At 45.7% G+C, this 19,830-nt stretch overlaps 1 protein-coding gene across 1 annotated transcript in view; it reads left to right on the top strand.

The window, feature by feature from the left end:
• Positions 1 to 19,830, top strand: part of ANKDD1A (ankyrin repeat and death domain containing 1A) — a 49,520-nt gene that overhangs the window by 24,268 nt on the left and 5,422 nt on the right. The window contains 8 exon segments of the mRNA XM_081510763.1: positions 10,365 to 10,446; positions 11,204 to 11,290; positions 11,537 to 11,588; positions 11,817 to 11,919; positions 14,315 to 14,414; positions 16,813 to 16,882; positions 16,885 to 16,910; positions 18,149 to 18,247. Of these exon segments, the coding sequence (XP_081366889.1) occupies positions 10,365 to 10,446; positions 11,204 to 11,290; positions 11,537 to 11,588; positions 11,817 to 11,919; positions 14,315 to 14,414; positions 16,813 to 16,882; positions 16,885 to 16,910; positions 18,149 to 18,247 (619 nt within the window).

Genomic DNA, 19,830 nt, shown 5'->3' on the forward strand with positions numbered 1-19,830 from the left:
TTGCCCTTGATCTGAAGGCCCCCCCTCCCCCAGTACGCCCTGGCCAAAAACTGCTTATGACATCTGGGCCCAGCACTGTGGTGTTTTCCAGACTCCAGGGTTGTTCAGGGAGCAGGCTACCTCTGAGACAACTTCTTTGCTTGGCGCTTATAGCTGCCCTGTCCTGGCTTCCTTCACTGCCTTACTCCCAAGAGCACAAGCTCCACAAATCATACACACTGAATCTTCGTCTCTTGTCTGCGTGGGAGAAATCTGATCTGAGACGTAGTGCTAAGCTAGGGAGAAAGATACAAAAGAGTACACATTTTGTGATATACATTTAGGTGGTAAAATAACAAAAAGTGAAAGCATGGTTATCCAAATGTCAGGATAATGTTCACCTCTGGTTCTGTTTCTTGACCTGATTGGCATTTACTTGAATGTTCGCTTTATTATTTAAACAATATATGCATGTTTTATGCACCATTTTAGTGTGAATGATACACACAAAAAAGTTAACATATCCAAGTAATTGGAGAGTCTTGGTTTCCCTTAAATATGTGTTTCCTAATCAGAGAAGATGATCTGTTGGATTTCTGCTTGCTTACATTTGTTGAGATTTCCCTTGTAGCCTAATAGACCATTGTAAGTGTTTCATGTATCACATCGGAGAAGGCAATGGCAACCTACTCCAGTAGTCTTGCCTGGAAAATCCCATGGACGGAGGAGCCTGGTAGGCTGCAGTCCATGGGGTCGAGAAGAGTCAGACATGGCTGAGCTACTTCACTTTCACGTTTCACTTTCATGCATTGGAGAAGGAAATGGCAACCCACTCCAGTATTCTTGCCTGGAGAATCCCAGCCGGACATGACCGAAGCAACTTAGCAGCAGCAGCAGCAGCAGCAGCATGTATCACATGTGTGTGTTAGTTGCTCAGTGGTGTCCGACTCTTTGCAACCCATGGACTGTAGTCCGCCAGGCCCCAGGCTCCTCTGTCCATGGAATTCTCCAGGCAAGAATACTGGAGTGGGTTGTTATTCCCTTCTCCAGGGGATCTTCCCAACCCAGGGATCAAACCTCAGTCTCCCTCACTGCAGGAAGATTCTTTAAACATTTATCAACAAAGTATGCTATGGATTTGTGTATGATTTGTATACCCACTAATGCATGACTGCATTAGTTACCTATGACTGCAGAGAAAATCACCCCTAAATTTAGTGACTTGAAATGTTTCTCCCGCATTTCTGGGTGAGTCTGGGTGCTGCTTAGCCACGTCCACTGGGTCTCTCTTGAGGTCACATGAATTAAGAGTCATTATAAGGTCCTATAAGAAGAACTAAAGAACTTCTTGATGAAAGTGAAAGAGGAGAGTGAAAAAATTGGCTTTAAACTCAACATTCAGAAAACTAAGATAACGGCATCTGGTCCCATCACTTCATGGCAAATAGGTGGGGAAACAATGGAAACAGTGACAGACTTTATTTTGGGGGGCTCCAAAATCACTGCAGATGGTGACTGCAGCCATGAAATTAAAAGACACTTACTCCTTGGAAGAAAAGTTATGACCAACCCAGACAGAATATTAAAAAGCAGAGACATTACTTTGCCAACAAAGGTCCATCTGGTCAAGGCTGTGGTTTTTCCAGTAGTCATGTATGGATGTGAGAGTTGGACTATAAAGAATGAGTGCCGAAGAATTGATGCTTTTGAACTGTGGTGTTGGAGAAGACTCTTGAGAGTCCCTTGGACTGCAAGGAGATCCAACCAGTCCATCCTAAAGGAAATCAGTCCTGAATATTCTTTGAAAGGACTGATGTTGAAGCTGAAACTCCAAAACTTTGGCCACCTGATGCAAAGAACTGACTCATTGGAAAAGACCCTGACGCTGGGAAAAACTGAAGGCAGGAGGAGAAGGGGATGACAGAGGATGAGATGGTTGGATGGCATCACCGACTCAATGGACATGAGTTTGAGTAAACTCCAGGAGTTGGCAATGGACAGGGAGGCCTCACGTGCTGCAGTCCATGGGGTCGCAAAGAGTCGGACACAACTGAGCAACTGAACTGAACTGAGCTGATAAGGTCCTATGCTGCTGCTGCTAAGTCGCTTCAGTCGTGTCCGACTCTGTGCGACCCTATAGACAGCAGCCCACCAGGCTCCGCTGTCCCTGGGATTCTCCAGGCAAGAATACTGGAGTGGGTTGCCATTGCCTTCTCCAAAGGTCCTATGAGCTTGAATAAAAATATACTTTCTATAAGATTTGACTTGACTGTGCTTTATTATTCTCACTGGTTTTAGGATTTAAATAGCAAAAAGTAAAAGCAAAAAACAACCAAGTTCATTCCTTCTTCTCTTTATATTGGATTTCATTTCTCTGTAACAGAGCATGGATGGATACATTGCAAAATTTTTAAGGCTGGACTGACTTCTGAGTCCATGTAGTTTGTTTTTTTTTTTAATAATCTGGCAAATTGGAAATTTTACCTCATTGTTATCAGCTGAGATCTGATGACTTGTTTCAATAAGTTAGGCAGCTATGAAAAAACAAGGAAAGCAAGCCCTGATCACATACCACTCCTTATCTGTAAGCTCAGATTTCCTCCACCTAGAGGCTGTGATTGGAATCCCCAGGCGGGCAATAACAGCCTCATTCCTGAGAGGAATTGTAAGAGAAGGCACCAATCTTTTCACCAAATTCTGTGTCCATAAGACAAAGTTGTCTTTACAACTTTTAAATTGCCTAATAAACTTTTCACATTGTTAATTTTTGAATTTCTAGTTTCTGGATAAAACTAAAATGTTAAGTTCCACAATGTCTATGACAATAGGAAAAATATAGAACAAAAATATTTCCTCCTGCATTTTATTATTTTCACCTTTGGGTAGCCTAAGAATAAAGCCTTTATATGTTGAAGTAAGAGTATTCCTCTCAGATACAGAGGAATCTCTGACCAAGTTATAGCAGCCTCTTATTGAGTATACTTATGTTTTTGGGAAATCATGGAAGAGAGAACCTTTTATTCAATGCATGTTTATAATCTATTTTTGCCCTTTCACTGTTCAGGGTATTATGGGAAAAGACCAAAAAAAGTGATTATCTATTCCTCAAACATTTTGAAGCCTAGAAAGGAAGATGAAACATAGAATGTATTTCTAAAAATATATAAAAGTTCAAGTTACAAAAGTTTAAAACTAGCTTTACATATTTGAATGGAGATTTCTATTCTACAGAAAGCTAGAAAGATAATTAATTTCCTAATGAAAGCTTCCCTTTAGTCATAATCTCTTGTAATGCTATTCTGGGAATGAATGCCCTTTGGTTGGCTTTCTTTCACAACAAAACAACTGTCAGGCTTAGGCCCAATAAGCATCTGCACAAGGATGAAGAAGCAGCTCATCTAGGGGAGCATCTTTCCCTCATGGGCCAAAGGCTCCTCACTGCCATTAATACTCTGAGCATGTGAAATAGAGAACTGTGATGGCTGTCTGAACAGAAGTGTTGTAACTGCCTTGAGAACATTACAGATAACATGCTTTGGGGAATTAGATGTCAGTGATTACGCTACAACTGAAAAGATCTGAGAATCAGAGGTCAGAGAAACATTATGGAGTCTTTTTTTGCATATTTTTTGGTCATTTCGCCAGTATTTTCTTTTTTTATTTGGTGTCTTCTGTTGTCCCCTTCTCCTCCTGCCTTTAATCTTTCCCAGCATCAGGGTCTTTTCTAATGAGTTGTCTCTTTGCATCAGGTAGACAAAGTACTGGAGCTTCAGCTTCAGCATCAGTCCTTCCAATGAATATTCAGGGTTGATTTCCTTTAGGATTGACTCATCAGTTTTAGAGTCTGACTATCCAGGTTAGATTGAATCCCCTCACTGACTGACATTTCAGGAGAGTTACTCCATTTCCTTATCTATACGATGGAGACAATTGCACCTATCTTCCAGGACTGTCACGAAATTTGAAAGAGATATGATGAGTAAAACCTTGAGAACAATTCCTTGCATAGAATAATAATTCAGAAATTAGGTAATATTATTATTTTATCAATTAGAAGTTAATCCTTTCTTTTTCTAAATTCTCTTCTGGCCTTAGTCATTCCCTGGCACCCCCAGGATTATAGCTTTGTGGGCAAATGTGATGCTTTTCTCATTTTATTTCCCCACAATGAATTATAGTGCCTGGAATGTTGTAGGTTCCAAATCTGAGATGAATGAATAAATGAATGATAACAGGGATCTTCCCTGTTGGGTTGGGAAGATCCCACCCATGTCTCCTGCACTGGCAGGCAGCCTCTTTACCACTGAACCACCAGGGAAGTCCTCACAATGCATTTCCTTATACATTCAGTTCAGTTCAGTTCAGTCTCTCAGTTGTGTCTGACTCTTTGCGACCCCATGAATCGCAGCACGCTAGGCCTCCCTGTCCATCACCAACTCCCGGAGTTTACCCAAACCCATGTCCATCGAGTTAGTGATGCCATCCAACCATCTCATCCTCTGTCGTCCCCTTCTCCTCCTGCCCCCAATCCTTCCCAGCATCAGAGTCTTTTCCAATGAGTCAACTCTTCGCATGAGGTGGCCAAAGTATTGGAGTTTCAGCTTCAACATCAGTCCTTCCAATGAACACCCAGGACTGATCTCCTTTAGGATGGACTGGTTGGATCTCCTTGCAGTCCAAGGGACTCTCAAGAGTCTTCTCCAACACCACAGTTCAAAAGCATCAATTCTGCGGTGCTCAGCTTTCTTCACCGTCCAACTCTCACATCCATACATGACCACTGGAAAAACCATATCCTTGACTAGACGGACTTTTGGTGGCAAAGTAATGTCTCTGCTTTTAAATATACTGTCTAGGTTGGTCATAACCTTCCTTCCAAGGAGTAAGTGTCTTTTAATTTCATGGCTGCAATCACCATCAGCAGTGATTTTGGAGCCCAAAAATATAAAGTCTGACACTGTTTCCACTGTTTCTCCATCTATTTGCCATGAAGTGATGGGACCAGATGCCATGATCTTAGTTTTCTGAACGTTGAGCTTTAAGCCAACTTTTTCACTCTCCTCTTTCACTTTCATCAAGAGGCTCTTTAGTTCTTCTTCACTTTCTGCCATAAGGATGGTGTCATCCGCGTATCTGAGGTTATTGATATTTGTCCCGGCAATCTTGATTCCAGCTTGTGTTTCTTCCAGCCCAGCGTTTCTCATGATGTACTCTGCATATAAGTTAAATAAGCAGGGTGATAATATGTAGCCTTGACATACTCCTTTTCCTGTTTGGAACCAATCTGTTGTTCCTTATACATTACATGTATGTTATACACCTCACAATGTGTATAGACACAGTATTTTTTATTATTATTTTTGCCTTAAATGACTATCTTTAAAATAAAATATGGAGAAGGAAATGGCAACCCACTCCAGTATTCTTGCCTGGAGAATCCCAGGGACAGAAGAGCCTGGTGGGCTGCCGTCTATGGGGTCGCAGAATTGGACACGACTGAAGCGACTTAGCAGCAGCAGCAGTAAAATAAAATATTTAGATGAGAAGCAGGGTCTCTTTATATTTACCACACAACATTTACCATTTTGGGCTTCCCAGATGGCTGGCAGGTGGATTCTTAACCACGGGACCACCAGGGAAGTCCAGCTGTCAGGATTTTGTTGGCAATAGTGGACATGTCTGACAGCTCCCAGACAGCCCCAGTGAAGGATGTCCCTAGTTTATGGGCCACAGGATCTGAGCCAAGAGTGTAGGAGTGAGAGAAGGGCCTTCAGAAGGGCACCTGTGAAGATACCCAGGTTTAAGTTGAGGATCTTCCTGTCTAGTCCTGGCTTAGCCTTAGAATCTCAGTGGTTCTGGGGAGTCCAGTAGCTGTCAAGATGATATTTGCTATCAACACAGAATGAGCCTCAGTGTTCTAGAATGAAGGAGGTGAGGTCTTAGGTGTATGAGGAAAGCAGGGTTCTGAATAGTGGGATCTTCTAGTTAAGCAGATGCACTCCATATTACTTATCTATTTTGGCGAACAAATCATCCTAAAATGTAGTGGCTTAAAGTAACAGTGATTTATTATTTTTTATAACGTATATATTTTTTATATATTTTTCCTCTGGCCTGGCCTAGGCTCACTTATGAGAACACAGTCTCACTGGGGCCTCTGCAGGGAGGAGGAATGTCAGGAATGGTACGTCTCCAGGTGGTAGCCGATATTCACAGAAACTTCCTTCTCTGACCACCTCCCTCCCTCTCCCCCGACCAGGATATCAAAAAAGCAACAGTGGAAGTCCCAAGGTTTCTTGAGATATTACTTCCGTCCTGTTCTACTGGTTAAAGTCCATCACAGGGTCAGCCTCATTTCAGGGGGAGGAAAATACCAGATTCCTCCTCTTGATGAGAAGAGTAGCACAATCATGTTGCTTGATCTTGTGACAGTTTCTCAGACTGTCCTGTTTTTCATGACCTTGCCACTTTTGACGAGTACTGGTCAAGTATTTTGTAGAATGTCTTTCAATTTGGTTTTGTCATGATGTTTTTCTCATGATTAAATTTGGGTTATGGAATTTGGGGAAGAAGATCACAGAGGTCAAATGTCCTCTCATCACCTCCTATCAGAGAGGATTTGACACCATTGTGATTTGTTACTGGGGATGTTCTCTTGAGCCAGTTCTAACACCAATTCTGATGTGTGTGTTTTCACCAAGCCGTCAACTCAATTCCCTGTGGACACTGACTGGGAGTTCACAAATTTAATTCTGTTCTGACACTACCTGGAAATAGTGTCAGATTCTGCAGGTTAAGGGCTCAGTCCTACAGGATTGCCTCCACTTTATTTATTTAGTTAGTTTGGCTGCACTGTAAAGCATGCAGGGTCCTGGTTCCCCAACCAGGGATTGAACCTGCGTCCCACCCCCCTGCACCCAGTGCATTGGAAGATGATGTCTTAACCACTGGACTGCCAAGGAAGTCCCAGGACTGCCCCCACTTTAGATACCAGTCACAAGTGCAGATGGTTGCCTGGCTATATGATAGCCTATAAATCAGAAGTTCCCTCGACCTCCTCTCTAGGTTCAGTTAATTTGCTAGAGCAGTTCTCAGAACTCGGGTAACCATTGACTTACTTTATAAATGGTTTATTACAAAGGATATTAAAGATATGAATCATAAATGGCCAGATCAAGTGATGCATAGGGCAAGGTCCCAAAAGCAGGTGCTTCTGTCCCCATGGAGTTTGGGACCTGGCACATGGATGTGACCTGGTTCACCCACCTGGAAATTCTCTAAGCCCTGTCCTTTTGGGTTTTTATGGAGGCTTCATTGCATAGACTTGATAGATTAAATTCTCAGCCCTTGGTCACTGACAACCTCCCTCCCCTCCCCTCTCCCCAGAGGTGGGGAGGTGGGACTGGAAGTTCCACCTCTAATCACCATTGGTTCCCTGGGCAGCCAGCTTCCATCCTTAGGTTACATAGGGGCTTCAAGTCACCTCATTAACATCATAAAAGACACCTTTATCACTCTGACCATTTAGGAAATTCCTAGGTTTTTGGAGTTCTGTGCCAGGAACCAGGATAAAGATCAAATATTTATTTCTTATTGTAAATCACAATATCAAGCTTGAGCACTCGGTTAAAATGGTGCCAGGTTTCTCCACTGGAATGTTAATATTTTTCCCTTTCATATTCTATTGTTAGAAACTCTTTGTGGTTTTAATTTCAATAAAGGCTAACAATGTCAGATATTTTTTCATGTACTTACTTGTCATTCCTATATGTTATTTGGTGTGCAAATTATTTTTTAATTGGGATAATTTATTATTGATGAGTTTTTAGAGTTTTTTATACATTTTGGATACATTTCAAAACAAATTGCAGACTTCAGGGTACCTCCCTCTAAACACATCAGCATGCATAATTCTTAACTAGAGTTCAACCTGAGAAGGCATAAGGGATGGGGACCTAAGGTGATCACTCTGCAGATGTCTTGTATCAATGGACCATTGTGAATCAATAGGCAAATACATTGCGGCAAATTCTAAACAGTGCTTCCAACAAAGGGAGGAATTCCATTGTTAGTTTTCTGATAAATATGCTTGGCCAGGATACAAACAGTTCTGTTTATAAGCCAGTGACAAAGCTCACAGACCAATGGACCACAGGATCTTAGAGCTGGAAGATGTCCTTCAAGGGCCTGTTGAACCTTCTCATTTTACTGATGTGGAAACTGAGGCGCAGAGAGGGGGTACTTTAACCAAGGTCACACAGCAAAACTAGAGTCTAGCTGGGTTTGCAACCAGCGTCCTGATGCCTGCCCCTGTGCTCCTCCCTCTCACTGTGCTGCCTCCTGGGGCCCTGAGCCCTGGGGATCTGCATTGGATTTGTCTGCCCACACTAATTTTTCCAGGATAAAGAAGCCAAGTCAGATTCCAGGATTCAGGTCAGGTGGATGTACTTCATTTCAGAAATACGGGTTGTGCTCTGGGCTAGGCCCTGCACCAGGAAGGTAGAGTACAGAGAAGAGTAAAGGACAACTTTTGCCAGGACACATCTACCCAGGAAGCCAAAAAAAAAAAAAAAAAAGATGCTTTCAGGGCCCCAGGAGAGCAGGAACACCAAAACCAGAAAGCAAGAAAAGTTCAGCTTTGATGAATCTTACAGAATCTTGCAATCAGAAATTCTAGAAAGCAGCTTTTAAAATTGCATGCCCCTGTTAAGTGTTGTAGGGCCTCCCAGGTGGCACTAGTGGTAAAGAACCCGCCTGCCAATGCAGGAGACATAAGAGACATGGGTTCAATCCCTGTGTCAGGAAGATCCCCTGGAGGAGGGCATGGCAACCCACTCCAGTGTTCTTGCCTGGAGAATCCCATGGACAGAGGAGCCTGGTGGGCTACAGTCCATGGGGATCACAAAGAGTCAGACAGGATTGAGCACGCATGCACGTTAAGTGTTGTATTAATATTTTCCAGTGAGGAGTGTTCTCATTTTTAATTTCATTGGGGGAGAGGGCACAGTAAACTTTTCAAGGCCTTGAGCCACTGGAGGTCTGACTCCTGCTACAACCCCCCCAGCCTGCGTAGCAGGACAGACCTGTTAGAACGGATGACAACAATTCACACTGCAGGTGCTGTGGTGGGAAGGTTTTGAGAGCCCAGAGAGAGTGATTAATTCCTAGGGAAACAGCAAGGAGATGCTGACAGGGCCCCATAGAGGAGGAGAAGCTGGACGTCCCCTCAAGTGGAGGGGAGAGTTCAGGCACAAGGTCACAGCCTCCTTCCACCCAGCTCCCTGCCCTGCCTGGGTAGAGGGTGAGGCCCTGGTGGGGGTTCCCTGCCACCTGCAGCTTCAAAGGACAGGAAGTAGATATTTATAATCCAGAAGGAAGAGGGAAGCCCTGGCCTGTCTCCACAGCCCTGCTCCCTGGGGCACGTGCCAGGCCCCCACAGTTCACCCACTTCCTTCCTGCCTCTCTGAACACAGAGGCTTCACACTGCGGCTACGTCACCCACAGCCTGGTTCTTGCCTGCGGCGAGGCCAACCATGCAGCATGAGCCAACCGTGCAGCACGTGGGAGAGGAGTGGAACCAAGTGGTCAAGGGGATTTTCTAAACTTAGTTTTACGTTTTAATAAAATCTGATGATGATCACAAAGGAAATGTAAATGTTTCATCTTTGACCCCATAAGATAGTTTATGTATGTGTGGATCGATCATGGGGATGGGGGATGTTTTAATTACTTTAAGTACATGTGGTCACATCTTCACTGGGTCCTTAAGATCTGTGCCTAAACTGAAGGTCTGTTTTTGTGTGTCTTTATTTTTTTCTCCTTTTGGCTGCTTTGGGTCTTCGTTGCAGTGTGTGGGCTTCTCTAGTTGTGGTGCATGGGCTCCAGAGTGTGTAGGCTCAGTAGTTATGGCACATGGGCTTAATGGCCCCCATGGCATGTGGGATCTTAGTTCTTCAAGCAGGAATCGAGTCTTGTGTATTGGAAAAGGCAGATTCTTAACGACTGGACCACCAGAGAAGTCCTTAAATTGAATTCCTTCCTGGGGAAGGTACTGAGACAGGCCAGGGCAGAGGGGAGCCCTTGAGCCAAAAGGCCCCCTTAACTGGTTCAGCTCAATTGTTCCCACAGCCTCCTGGACATGAGGAATGGCTGAAGCTAGTCTTCCCTTCTGGATGCCTTTGTTTGTAACTCCAGGATCTTCGCCCTGGCTCCATCTGCAGCTCCCCTGTAGGGACATACCTTGGGCTAGCCATGTTCAGCTGCTTCCTCTTCCCTGGGGCCTCTTCCCCTCCTGAAGCAAGATCTCTTTAAGGATGACCCCAAACAGTCTGCCCTCAGTGAGGCCACTTCCAACACAAGGGACACTGTGCCCTTTGCCCGCCCAGTGGAGTCATCTGTCATGGCTCTGTCACTGTCACCTTTAGACTTCTCAAGGGTGAGGCTGCTCTCAAGTTCCCGGAAACACAGGTCAGGTTCTGCATCTCCGTTATTTATTATTGAACAAATATCTACAGAACAAATATCTGCCATGTGCCCCAGGCCCTAATCTAGGCACCTGGGAAAACTTTAGAGAATAAAATAAGACAGAAATCCTTGCCTTTGTGGCACTTCTGTTCCGCCAAGAGGTTCAGACAATAAACAATATAGTATACAAGTAACTGGTAGAGGGTGTTAGGTGGTCAGTGCTATGGAAGAAAAGGAACAGTAGAGCAGGATAAGGGGATCAGGAGGAAGGTGCAGTTTTCAATAGCATGGTCAGAGTGGGCTGTGCTATTCAATAAGAAGCTAACATCTAGAACAGATGTAGGAGGCGAGAGACTGGGCCATGCGGCCGCCGGGCACAGCATGAGTACAAGGAGAGTCTCTAGGGCGGTGGCCTGAGCAGAGGAAAGGCATGGATCTGGGCTCACTGAGTTGGGACCAGCTTTAACCTGGAGCATGGAAAATAGAGATTTGTTTTTTTTTTTTAAGTAATGTGTCTATATTAAAGTATAAAAAAAGAGATGAGAACCTGGTCCATGAAAATGCCCCTGGTTTTTGGTAGTCTGGGGCACAGCTCTCCGAGCAGGGTGGCATTGGCCCAGCAGAGCTATAGCTTGTCACAGACCTGCTCTGTCATCCTGGACGTGTCACCCCTCTCCGGACCTCAGCTCCAGCAGGTCCCCAGGACCTGCAAGGGTCCGTGATCCCACCGACCCTTCAGGAGCCCCTCTCCTTGCAGTAGGGAAACACAGCCCTTCACCTGGCCACCCACCTGGCTGTGCTGCAGTGACTCGTGGACATGAGGCTGGACCTGAAGGAACAGAATGCTGTGAGTCACCACCTGGAAGAGGCTGAGATGTGTGACGTTGACTTGTCCCTTGCCTTCCAGGAGCCCACAGCCCGTGCTGCTGTCTGATTTCTCCTGGCGGGGGCCTTGGAACCTAGAACAAGGACATGTTCTCAGACTAACCGCCCGCCAGGAAAAGATGAGTGGCAGCGCAAAGCTCCAGGCCCAGAGGAAAACTGGGCATCAGGGATTATGGAGAAGTCAGTTAACCCCGTTGTGTGCTTAAAGGAGCGCGAGGTCACACGGCCAGGGTGGAGCCGGAGGGAACAGAGACGGGAGGGTGAGCAGACACAGCAGAGCTGTGGGGGAGGGACTGAACACACCAAACTCCCCTCCAGGTGAGAATCGGGCTCGGGGCTCAGGACACCACGGACAGCCAGGTCATCGTCCGCAGGAGCAGGGAGAGGAGAGCTCAGAGAGCCCGGCAGCCCCGGCAAGAATGGTGACCTCCGCCTGGGGCTCCGGCCTCAGCCTCCTGCTGCCCTCACACCACTCCTCTGTGTGTCAGGAAGGGCTGCGGAAGGGACCCACCTCACCTGTGTGCAGCTCCTCCTAGCGGCGGGGAGTAGTGCGAACACCCTCACCCAGGTATCTGGGACCCCTCCGGACAAGTGTGTGTCCTCAGTTGCCGAGCTGTGACTGTGTCAGCTGTGACTGTAGCAGCCACAGTGATTCCTGAACGTCGTGTGAACAAAGCTATGAGGCAGCAGGCTCAGGTCCTGGACTTGGCTTCTCTACTGCTGAACTCTGTGACGCTGGGCAAGTTACTCAACCTCTCTGAGCCTCTTTTCCCAGCTATAAATGATACATACTTGTGTGTGTGTTAATTGCTCATTGGGTCTGACTCTTTGCAACCCTATGGGCTGTAGCCCGCTAGGCTCCTCTGTCCATGCAATTCTCCAGGCAAGAATACTGGAGTGGGTAGCCATTCCCTTCTCCAGGGGATCTTCCTGACCCCGGGATCGAACCTATGTCCCCTGCGTTGCAGGCAGATTCTTTACCGTCTGAGCCACCAGGGAAGCCCATGGTATATACTTACTTTTTTATGTTACCGTGAGGACTAAATACCTAGTGTAGTGCCTGGGACTTAATAGGAGCTCAGTACCCATTAGAGTCTTATTGTTGGACACCTGATAGTTCACAAATATTATCTCAGAAAAATTTCCCCCATTTTACAGATGAGAAATGTTCAGTGACTTTCCCAGGGCAGAAGCTAGTAAGAAGCAAAGCTGAGTCTGAGAAGCCTATTTCTCTGACTCCAGAGCTCAGGGCCAGACAGGTTTGCCTTGCCCAGTGGGGGCGGGTGTGGGGTGTGCGTGTCTCCAGCTGTGCCCGCCCACCCCGGCAATCAGAGCTGAGGCCTGGGTGTGACTCTGGGACAGGCCTCTTTTCTCCCCTCCCATTGTGCTCTGAGTTGGCCACTAGAAATTCTGTGTCCTTGAAAAGGGGCAGGGGCAGAGGAAGGATTGTGATCTTTCTTGAAGTAGGAAGTTGGTTTTTTTTGTTTTGTTTTGCTTTTTATTTTTCGATCAGTGACAAATAATCTTTCTTGGATGGTTGAGAATCTGAGGGTCTGGAATTCTCTTTTGTTCTAAATTTCAATAATGCGACAAAAATAACATTAGTAGTGAATAATATAAATAATAGCAAAAACAGAGGAATGAAAGGGATATGCTAAAAAATATTTAACACAAAAGAAGGCAGTATCGGGGAAACAGAATGAAAAAGAGAGGAGACATTCTGAAAACAAACAGCAAAATGGCAAATGTAAATTTAATAATAATAGCAACCATAACTTCCCTTGAATGTAATAATGCTTTATTATTAGTATTAGTATTATTTTGGCCATGCCATGTGGTCTGCCGGATCTTAGTTCTCCAACTAGAAACTGAACCACGGCCCTGGCAGTGAAAGCACAGTCTTTCTGGACCACCAAGGAATTCCCTTTTTTCTTTTGGCCAATAATGCTTTATAAGCCACGAAACATTTAATTTGCAGAATTCCCTTGGAAAGTAGGGAGACTACTACCCCAGGGGTGTCGGAGGGAGCAGGACAACCCAGAGAAGGAACGTGGCTGCCCCCAGGCACCCAATTTTGGTCATCCATCAGCAAGGCCCTTTCTCTGTGCCCAGCACTAGGCACTGGGAGGAGCAGGAATGCTACATGCCATGGCGCCTCCCCAGCAGTAACAGCACAGGAGTTCAAGAGACTCGGGAGGTCAAGTCCAGCTGGTGGCCATTGGTGGGTTAGAGATGCCCACTTCCCTGGGCCTCGTGCTCCAGTCTTGACTTGTTTCTGGCTGAGGCCGTGATCCATTCCAACATTCCCATCCCTCGCAAGGTCATGTAGCAGAGTCTTAGAGGAGCAGCCAACGCAAAGGGATTGTGTTTCCCACCGGGAGGTGGATGGGTTCCCACCCACCTTATGTACTCGCTCAGACGAGACTTTGGCAGGGTGACCAGCTCATCTTGGTTTGCCTCATACTGTCCCGATTTTAAAACAGAAAGTCTCACATTCCAGGGAGCCTTCATTTCAGGGCAAGCTGGTCACTTAGCGGGTCCTTCCGAGAGAAGGCCCATGAAAGCCCTCACTCTGGCCCTGCCGACCTCCTCTGTGGACCCGCTGACACCAGCTCCAGCTGGATAGTACATGCCGGGTTGGGTTTGCCTTGTACTGCAAATCTTATCAGTCCCCTCTTTGAAAATCATCTTCTCAGAGTCTTTTCTCTGAGTGTCTTCACTGGTTCTGGAATTGTGAAGGCTTTTGGCTTTTGTTCCAGAGTCTGTGACTGGAGGCGAGGAAAATCCTGAAACCATAGCGTGCTCCTTTTACTAGTCACCAGGCCTGGGCAAGTCGCTGATTTCTTCCTCCTTTGAGTTTAATGGAGATAATAGTCCCAGGACGGGGGGTTGTGAGTTGTGAATGGAATAATGAATCCCAGAGTGCTTTGTAAACCCCACTGTGAGGGGTCCTGGGGATGCTGCTCTGATGCCTATTTCCCTCTAGAAAAAATCAGAGCTGCCTCCATTATGCAGCCCTTGGTGGCTCAGAGGACATGGTCTGGGCCCTCATCCAGGCAGGAGGAGGTACTGATGTGATTGATCACGTAAGTGTGGGGCGTGGATGAAAGGGCGGCACATTGAAGAGTCTCCCATGACTTGCTGCTCAAAATAGACATGGAGAACAGATTAGTGGTTGCTGAGGGTGGGACGGGGGGCAGAGGAGGGAGGAGGGTGTGGTTATAAAAGGAGAACACAGGCGACCCATGTGGTGATGGAACGCTGCTGTACCTTGACTATGTAACAGATACATGAACCTACATGTGTATCCATTAATGAAAAAATTGCATAAAATACAGGTGTATACAAATGACTGGGAGTGAAACTGGGGAGATCTGAGTAAGATGGGTGTTATCAATGTCAGTATTCTGGGTAGGGTATTGTACAGAGGCTTTATAAGATGTTACCATGGGAGTGGGGAGAACCGAGCAGATGGATGATAATGGTGGGAAGAAGGCATCTCACTAGATCCTTTTGTTCTTTTTGGTTCTTTTGGTTTTTATAAATAATGTGTAAAACAGTGAAAAGCAATACTGATCTCTCGCCACTCCCCTTTTCGACTACAACCCGTTGCACCTGCTTCTAGGATGATGAAGGCCGAAAACAGCCTCCTTGGTACTTTATCTCTGTGGTCTGCTGCTTCCTGCAAAGCCGCCATTACAGCTCGCCAGGTTTCCCAGCTCGTTTGAACAGTTCTTTGAGCCAGTTTCCCATGTCCGCCCATGCACTCACACAGCAAACCTTCTTTTGACCTTATTTTAATTTCACAGTTATCTAGCAATGATCTGTTGAAAGTCTGTGGCAGTTTTTCCTGGGTGTTTTAATTTTTTTCTAGATGCGTTTTAGAATGCTGTGATGTGCTAAGTCGTTTCAGTCGTGTCCGACTCTTTTGTGACCCCGCGGACCATATTCCGCCAGGCTCCTCTGTACATGGGATTCTCCAGGCAAGAATACTGGAGTCGGTTGCCATGCCTTCCTCCAGGGGATATTCCCAACCCAGAGATCAAACCCATATCTCTTACATCTCCTCATCGGTAGGCAGGTTCTTCACCACTAGCGCCCCCTGGGAAGCCCATTTTAGAATACTTTTTGGCATTTATTTGCAGTTTGGGTATGGGATTACATTAAGTCTGTAAATAATATAAGATAAAATGGTCATCTTTGCAATATTTTATTTTTTCACTAGGAACATGTCTTGCCATTTCCTTTATGTCCTGTTTTATATCTTTCAGTGGTGTCCTATGGTTTTTCGTTTGCCTTTGTAATAGTCATTTCCAATTACACTCTTCATAGGTACTTTATATATTTTGACTGTCATTGTGAATAGACTATCTTTTTAAAACATGTCATTTCTTGTAGGCATTCAATATAGGAATGTCATTGACTCTGGTATTTTTATCTTCGGTATGACTTTTCATTAATTTTGCTAGAGTTTTTTTTTTTTTTTGGTTGGGGTATAGTAGCTATTTTAACGCATCTAGATGTACAATCACATTGCCTACAAATAATCATATAGGTTAAATCTTCTGATATCCATAAACTGCTTTTTTCCTGGCCAAAACTAGTAATGGTAGTCATGGGCGTTTTTGTCGTGTGTGTGTGTTCTGTTCTATAACCTTTTATTGCTCATTATGTGAGGGTGTTTTCCACAGTTATTAATAGTATCAGTCTACACCATTGATTTCTCTGGTCTTGTCCTGTCCCACTATATGTGTGTCACCGTACACCTAGACAGAAGGATGCTGTGGCAGAATCCCCACTTTGTCACGTAGTCAGTGTTCACTGGTCCTCCGGACCTGAGTGAGGCCTTGGGTGACTGTCGGGCTTGGAGTGAGACCTATGTTCTGGTCCTGGCTGGCTCTCTCATTCATTGATTTCATACATAAGTAGCTGTTAGGCACCTACCTAGACCCTGGGGGTAGAAAGTCCAATAATACAAGGTCTCTATTAGTTACATGTCCTTGGGTGAGTCATGTTAGTTTTATGAACTCATTAAGTGTTCTCATTTGTGAGATGAAAGTACTAAATAAGAATACCATTCCTATGTTTGCTAGGTTCCTAGAAAGTAAATGAGTTACCAGAGAATTTTAAGGTGGTGATCCTAGAAGGGACCTTGCTGCTTGTTGTAGCAGGCATCACTTGCCGGATAGAGAACACCAGAGAAGCAGGATGACTTGCCCAAAGTTGTGTGGTGAATGCTTGGCACATCAAGGTCTCAAATGTGCGACTTCGGGCTCCCTCCCACCCTGAGATCAGCAGTGGGCCCCAGGAATTCAGGCTTTGGGCTGTAAATGCTTTAGGCCACTCATGTCGCCCGAGAAGCGAGAGAGGCCAAACTCAGAACACTGTCTAATACTCCTCCTAACTCCCATCTTCTAGCACCAACCGGCAGCTGGGCAGTCCTGGGAGGGACCCATCATTCGATCTGTGTGTCTCCCCCTGCAGCAGGGCGCCACTCCTGTGCACCTCGCTGTGAGGCACAACGTCAGTGGCCTGCTGCAGGTCCTTATGGACGCCACAGTGATCTGGACACTGTTGACAATGTAAATGGCTACAGAAACCATCTGGGCCTGATGGCACCTCTGGGCACCCTCCCAGGCTGGCAGAGTTTGGCTGTGGTCTACCAACCTGGCCCAGAGTTAAGGAATTGCTTTCTTAGCTTGTAAAAAGCTGTTTGAATATTTGTTGAAGGTAGCAACATTTTATTAACCATGTCTCTATGTTGAGCATTTGGGTATTCCCAAGTTTTTGTCATGATATATAGAACACTAAATTAAACATCTTCTTATATTTAACCTTTTCCTGTCATTGATTTTTTTTTCCCCTTAGGGAAAATTACCAGGGCAGCAGTGACTGGGTTCATCTTGTATAATAAAAGGCCTCTGAGTCCTGAAGTTGTGATCAGTCAGAATCGTTTTAAAACCCCCATCCCCACAATCTACCCCCCAATCATACAATCCTCAGGGCCACCATCCACAACCACTAGTAGTGGAAAGCAATTTGACAGAATATAACATATATCTTTAAAACAGTCAGTATTTGCACAGTTGAGAATTGAGCCCCAAGAAATATATTGAGCTCATGCACCAAGATATTCACTGTAGCACCGTATGAGTTTTCATTTCAAAAAGGGCCCAAATACTTAATAACAGAGGAGTAATTGGGTAAATTATGGTGGTGGTGGTTTAGTTGCTAAGTTGTATCTGACTCTTGCGACCCCATGGACTGTAGACTGCCAGGTTCCTCTGTCCATGGGATTCTCCAGGCAAGAATACTGGAGTGGGTTGCCATTTTCTTCTCCCAGAGATCTTCCCGATCCAGGAATTGAACCCCGGTCTCCTGCATAAAATTATGGTACAGACATAGATTGGCTTTTATGGAGCTATGAAAAATGGTGTTTATTGAGTTTATAATATGCAGAAAGTTATACAGATACAAAATGCAATATAGAATGATCTCAAATATGTAAAGCCATAAAACTAATAATAATTGCATTAAAAAAAAGACTAAAAGAAATGTGCTAAGACTGTAACAGAGGTTGACTTGGGTGGGCTAGTGAGTGGTATTTTTTCTTTGTTCTTTCTACTTTTTTGTTTTTTACTAAGTTTTCTCTCCTGAGTAGTGTGTTTATGATTAAACCCAGTTTACCTTTCCTTATAACTTCTTAGAAATTCTGTTAAGACCCAGTTGGGAGTGGGTCCCCCTTGGTCCTCTCCCGGCTTTGAGCTACACACCATGCCTCATGCTTTTCTTCTCTTCATTCCCTTGGCTTCTTCTCCAGGGGAAGCAGACACCCCTCCAACTTGCCATGGAGCACGCCTTGTGGGACACAGCAGAGATGCTCTTCATCACTGGGGTTAACTTAAACCTAAGAGATAAGGTACCTCTGCTCACAACCAGCCTCCCTTTCCAGCTTTCACAACTTCACCAGAGACCCTGCGGCAATTGCCTTTTGCTTCCAGAGTGTTCATATCACTGTTACACAACAGCTCAAAGGCAGCCTCCTCCAGGCAGCCTTCCTGCCCCTCCATCACCCTCCCCTGCCTCCTCTGAGGGCTCTCAGCACTTGGCCTGCCCCTCTCTTGGTCCTTGTCTGTGATACAGTTGTCTTCTGTTTCATGGGCTCCATCAGACTTTGAGCTCCTTGAGTTGTCTGCTAGGGAGATGGGGAGAAGACTAGAGGGACAGTGCATCACCACCCCACAAGTCCCTACATGTGAAACAAGGTTGGCAGAAGTTTCTGGGGTCGTGGTGCCTCTGGGGTGGCCAACTCCTCAGATGGCCAGAGGTCAAGAAGACCTGAAGACTTGGTATGAGGCTGAGGAGGTCACGGGCTCACAAGGGGAAGGGCCCTTGCTCACATGGCCCAGCCCTTGGGATGGTGTGGGGAAGAGGTGGGGGCAGGGAACAAGCCCGGAGGCTGGACATGGGCAGGGCTCCCTGCTTTGGGCTGGGCCCCCAGACAGCTGGCCAAACTCGAAGAAGAGCGTCCCATCTTCCCACAGGTCCCCGGAGGTGGTTGAGGCCAGCATTGTGCCACAGGCCCGGAGCAAAGGGCTGGGAGACTGAGGGGAGGAAGCAAATATGACATACGAGCCCAGGCCCCTTCTCTGGGTTCTGGTTTTGTTACTGACAAAGGCTCTTGGCCTTTCCCAATGGATAGAAATTGATTAGAGGCCAGACAAGAAATTCAGACAAGGCTATATTGGGGCCCTTGCAACAGCAGGGGTAAGTGAGGTGGGGCAAGTTTGTTCCTTATACGAGCTGAGGGTAGGGGTGTGTCCAGAGGTCGGGCTGGAGGGGTAGCTTAGGTATCTGGCTCACCCCTTAGCTGGTGCTGTGTGCAGAGGGCATGCACAGTAGCCTGCTTTTGCTCCCGACCCTCTGTTTTAGCTCCACAGTCTTCAAAAGTGGTAGCTGGGTTTTTTGGTCTCTTTTGATCTTTGGGGTCCAGAATTTGCCCCAACTGTGCCTGCAGGCAGTTATTTTTAGTCTCATATAGTTTCTTTGTATTTTGTTGTTCTAGGAGAGGTGTGTCCAGGTGCAAGCATTGCAGCAAAGTCTTCCAGGTCCCAGGCCTGTCTCAGTTTCATCTGAGAAATGGGACTGGTAACATAATCTCACAGATGACCTTGAAGAGTTATGTAGGCTGGATTTTTTTTTTTAATTTATTTATTTTTAACTGAAGAATAATCGCTTTACAATATTGTGTTGGTTTCTGCCATACATCAACATGAACCATAGGCTGAGTTTTATAAGCTCTAAGGCCTCCTATTCTAAAGGAACATAAGGGGTGGTTGCTAGAATTATTATTATTGCCTTAGTCTACTGTGACTTTCCATACCTGGAGTTACTCCCAGAAAACATTTCTGCTCTCCAGTGTAGACTGCTGGAAACTGTTAGCTTTGGACAGGAAGGTTTGGTGTCAGAGCTAGAGACCACCACACACCCTCTAGTACAGAC

Source organism: Giraffa tippelskirchi, chromosome 7 (genome assembly GCF_054371585.1).
Source record: "Giraffa tippelskirchi isolate mGirTip1 chromosome 7, T2T-mGirTip1v1.2.pri, whole genome shotgun sequence".
Taxonomy (NCBI): Eukaryota; Metazoa; Chordata; class Mammalia; order Artiodactyla; family Giraffidae; genus Giraffa; species Giraffa tippelskirchi.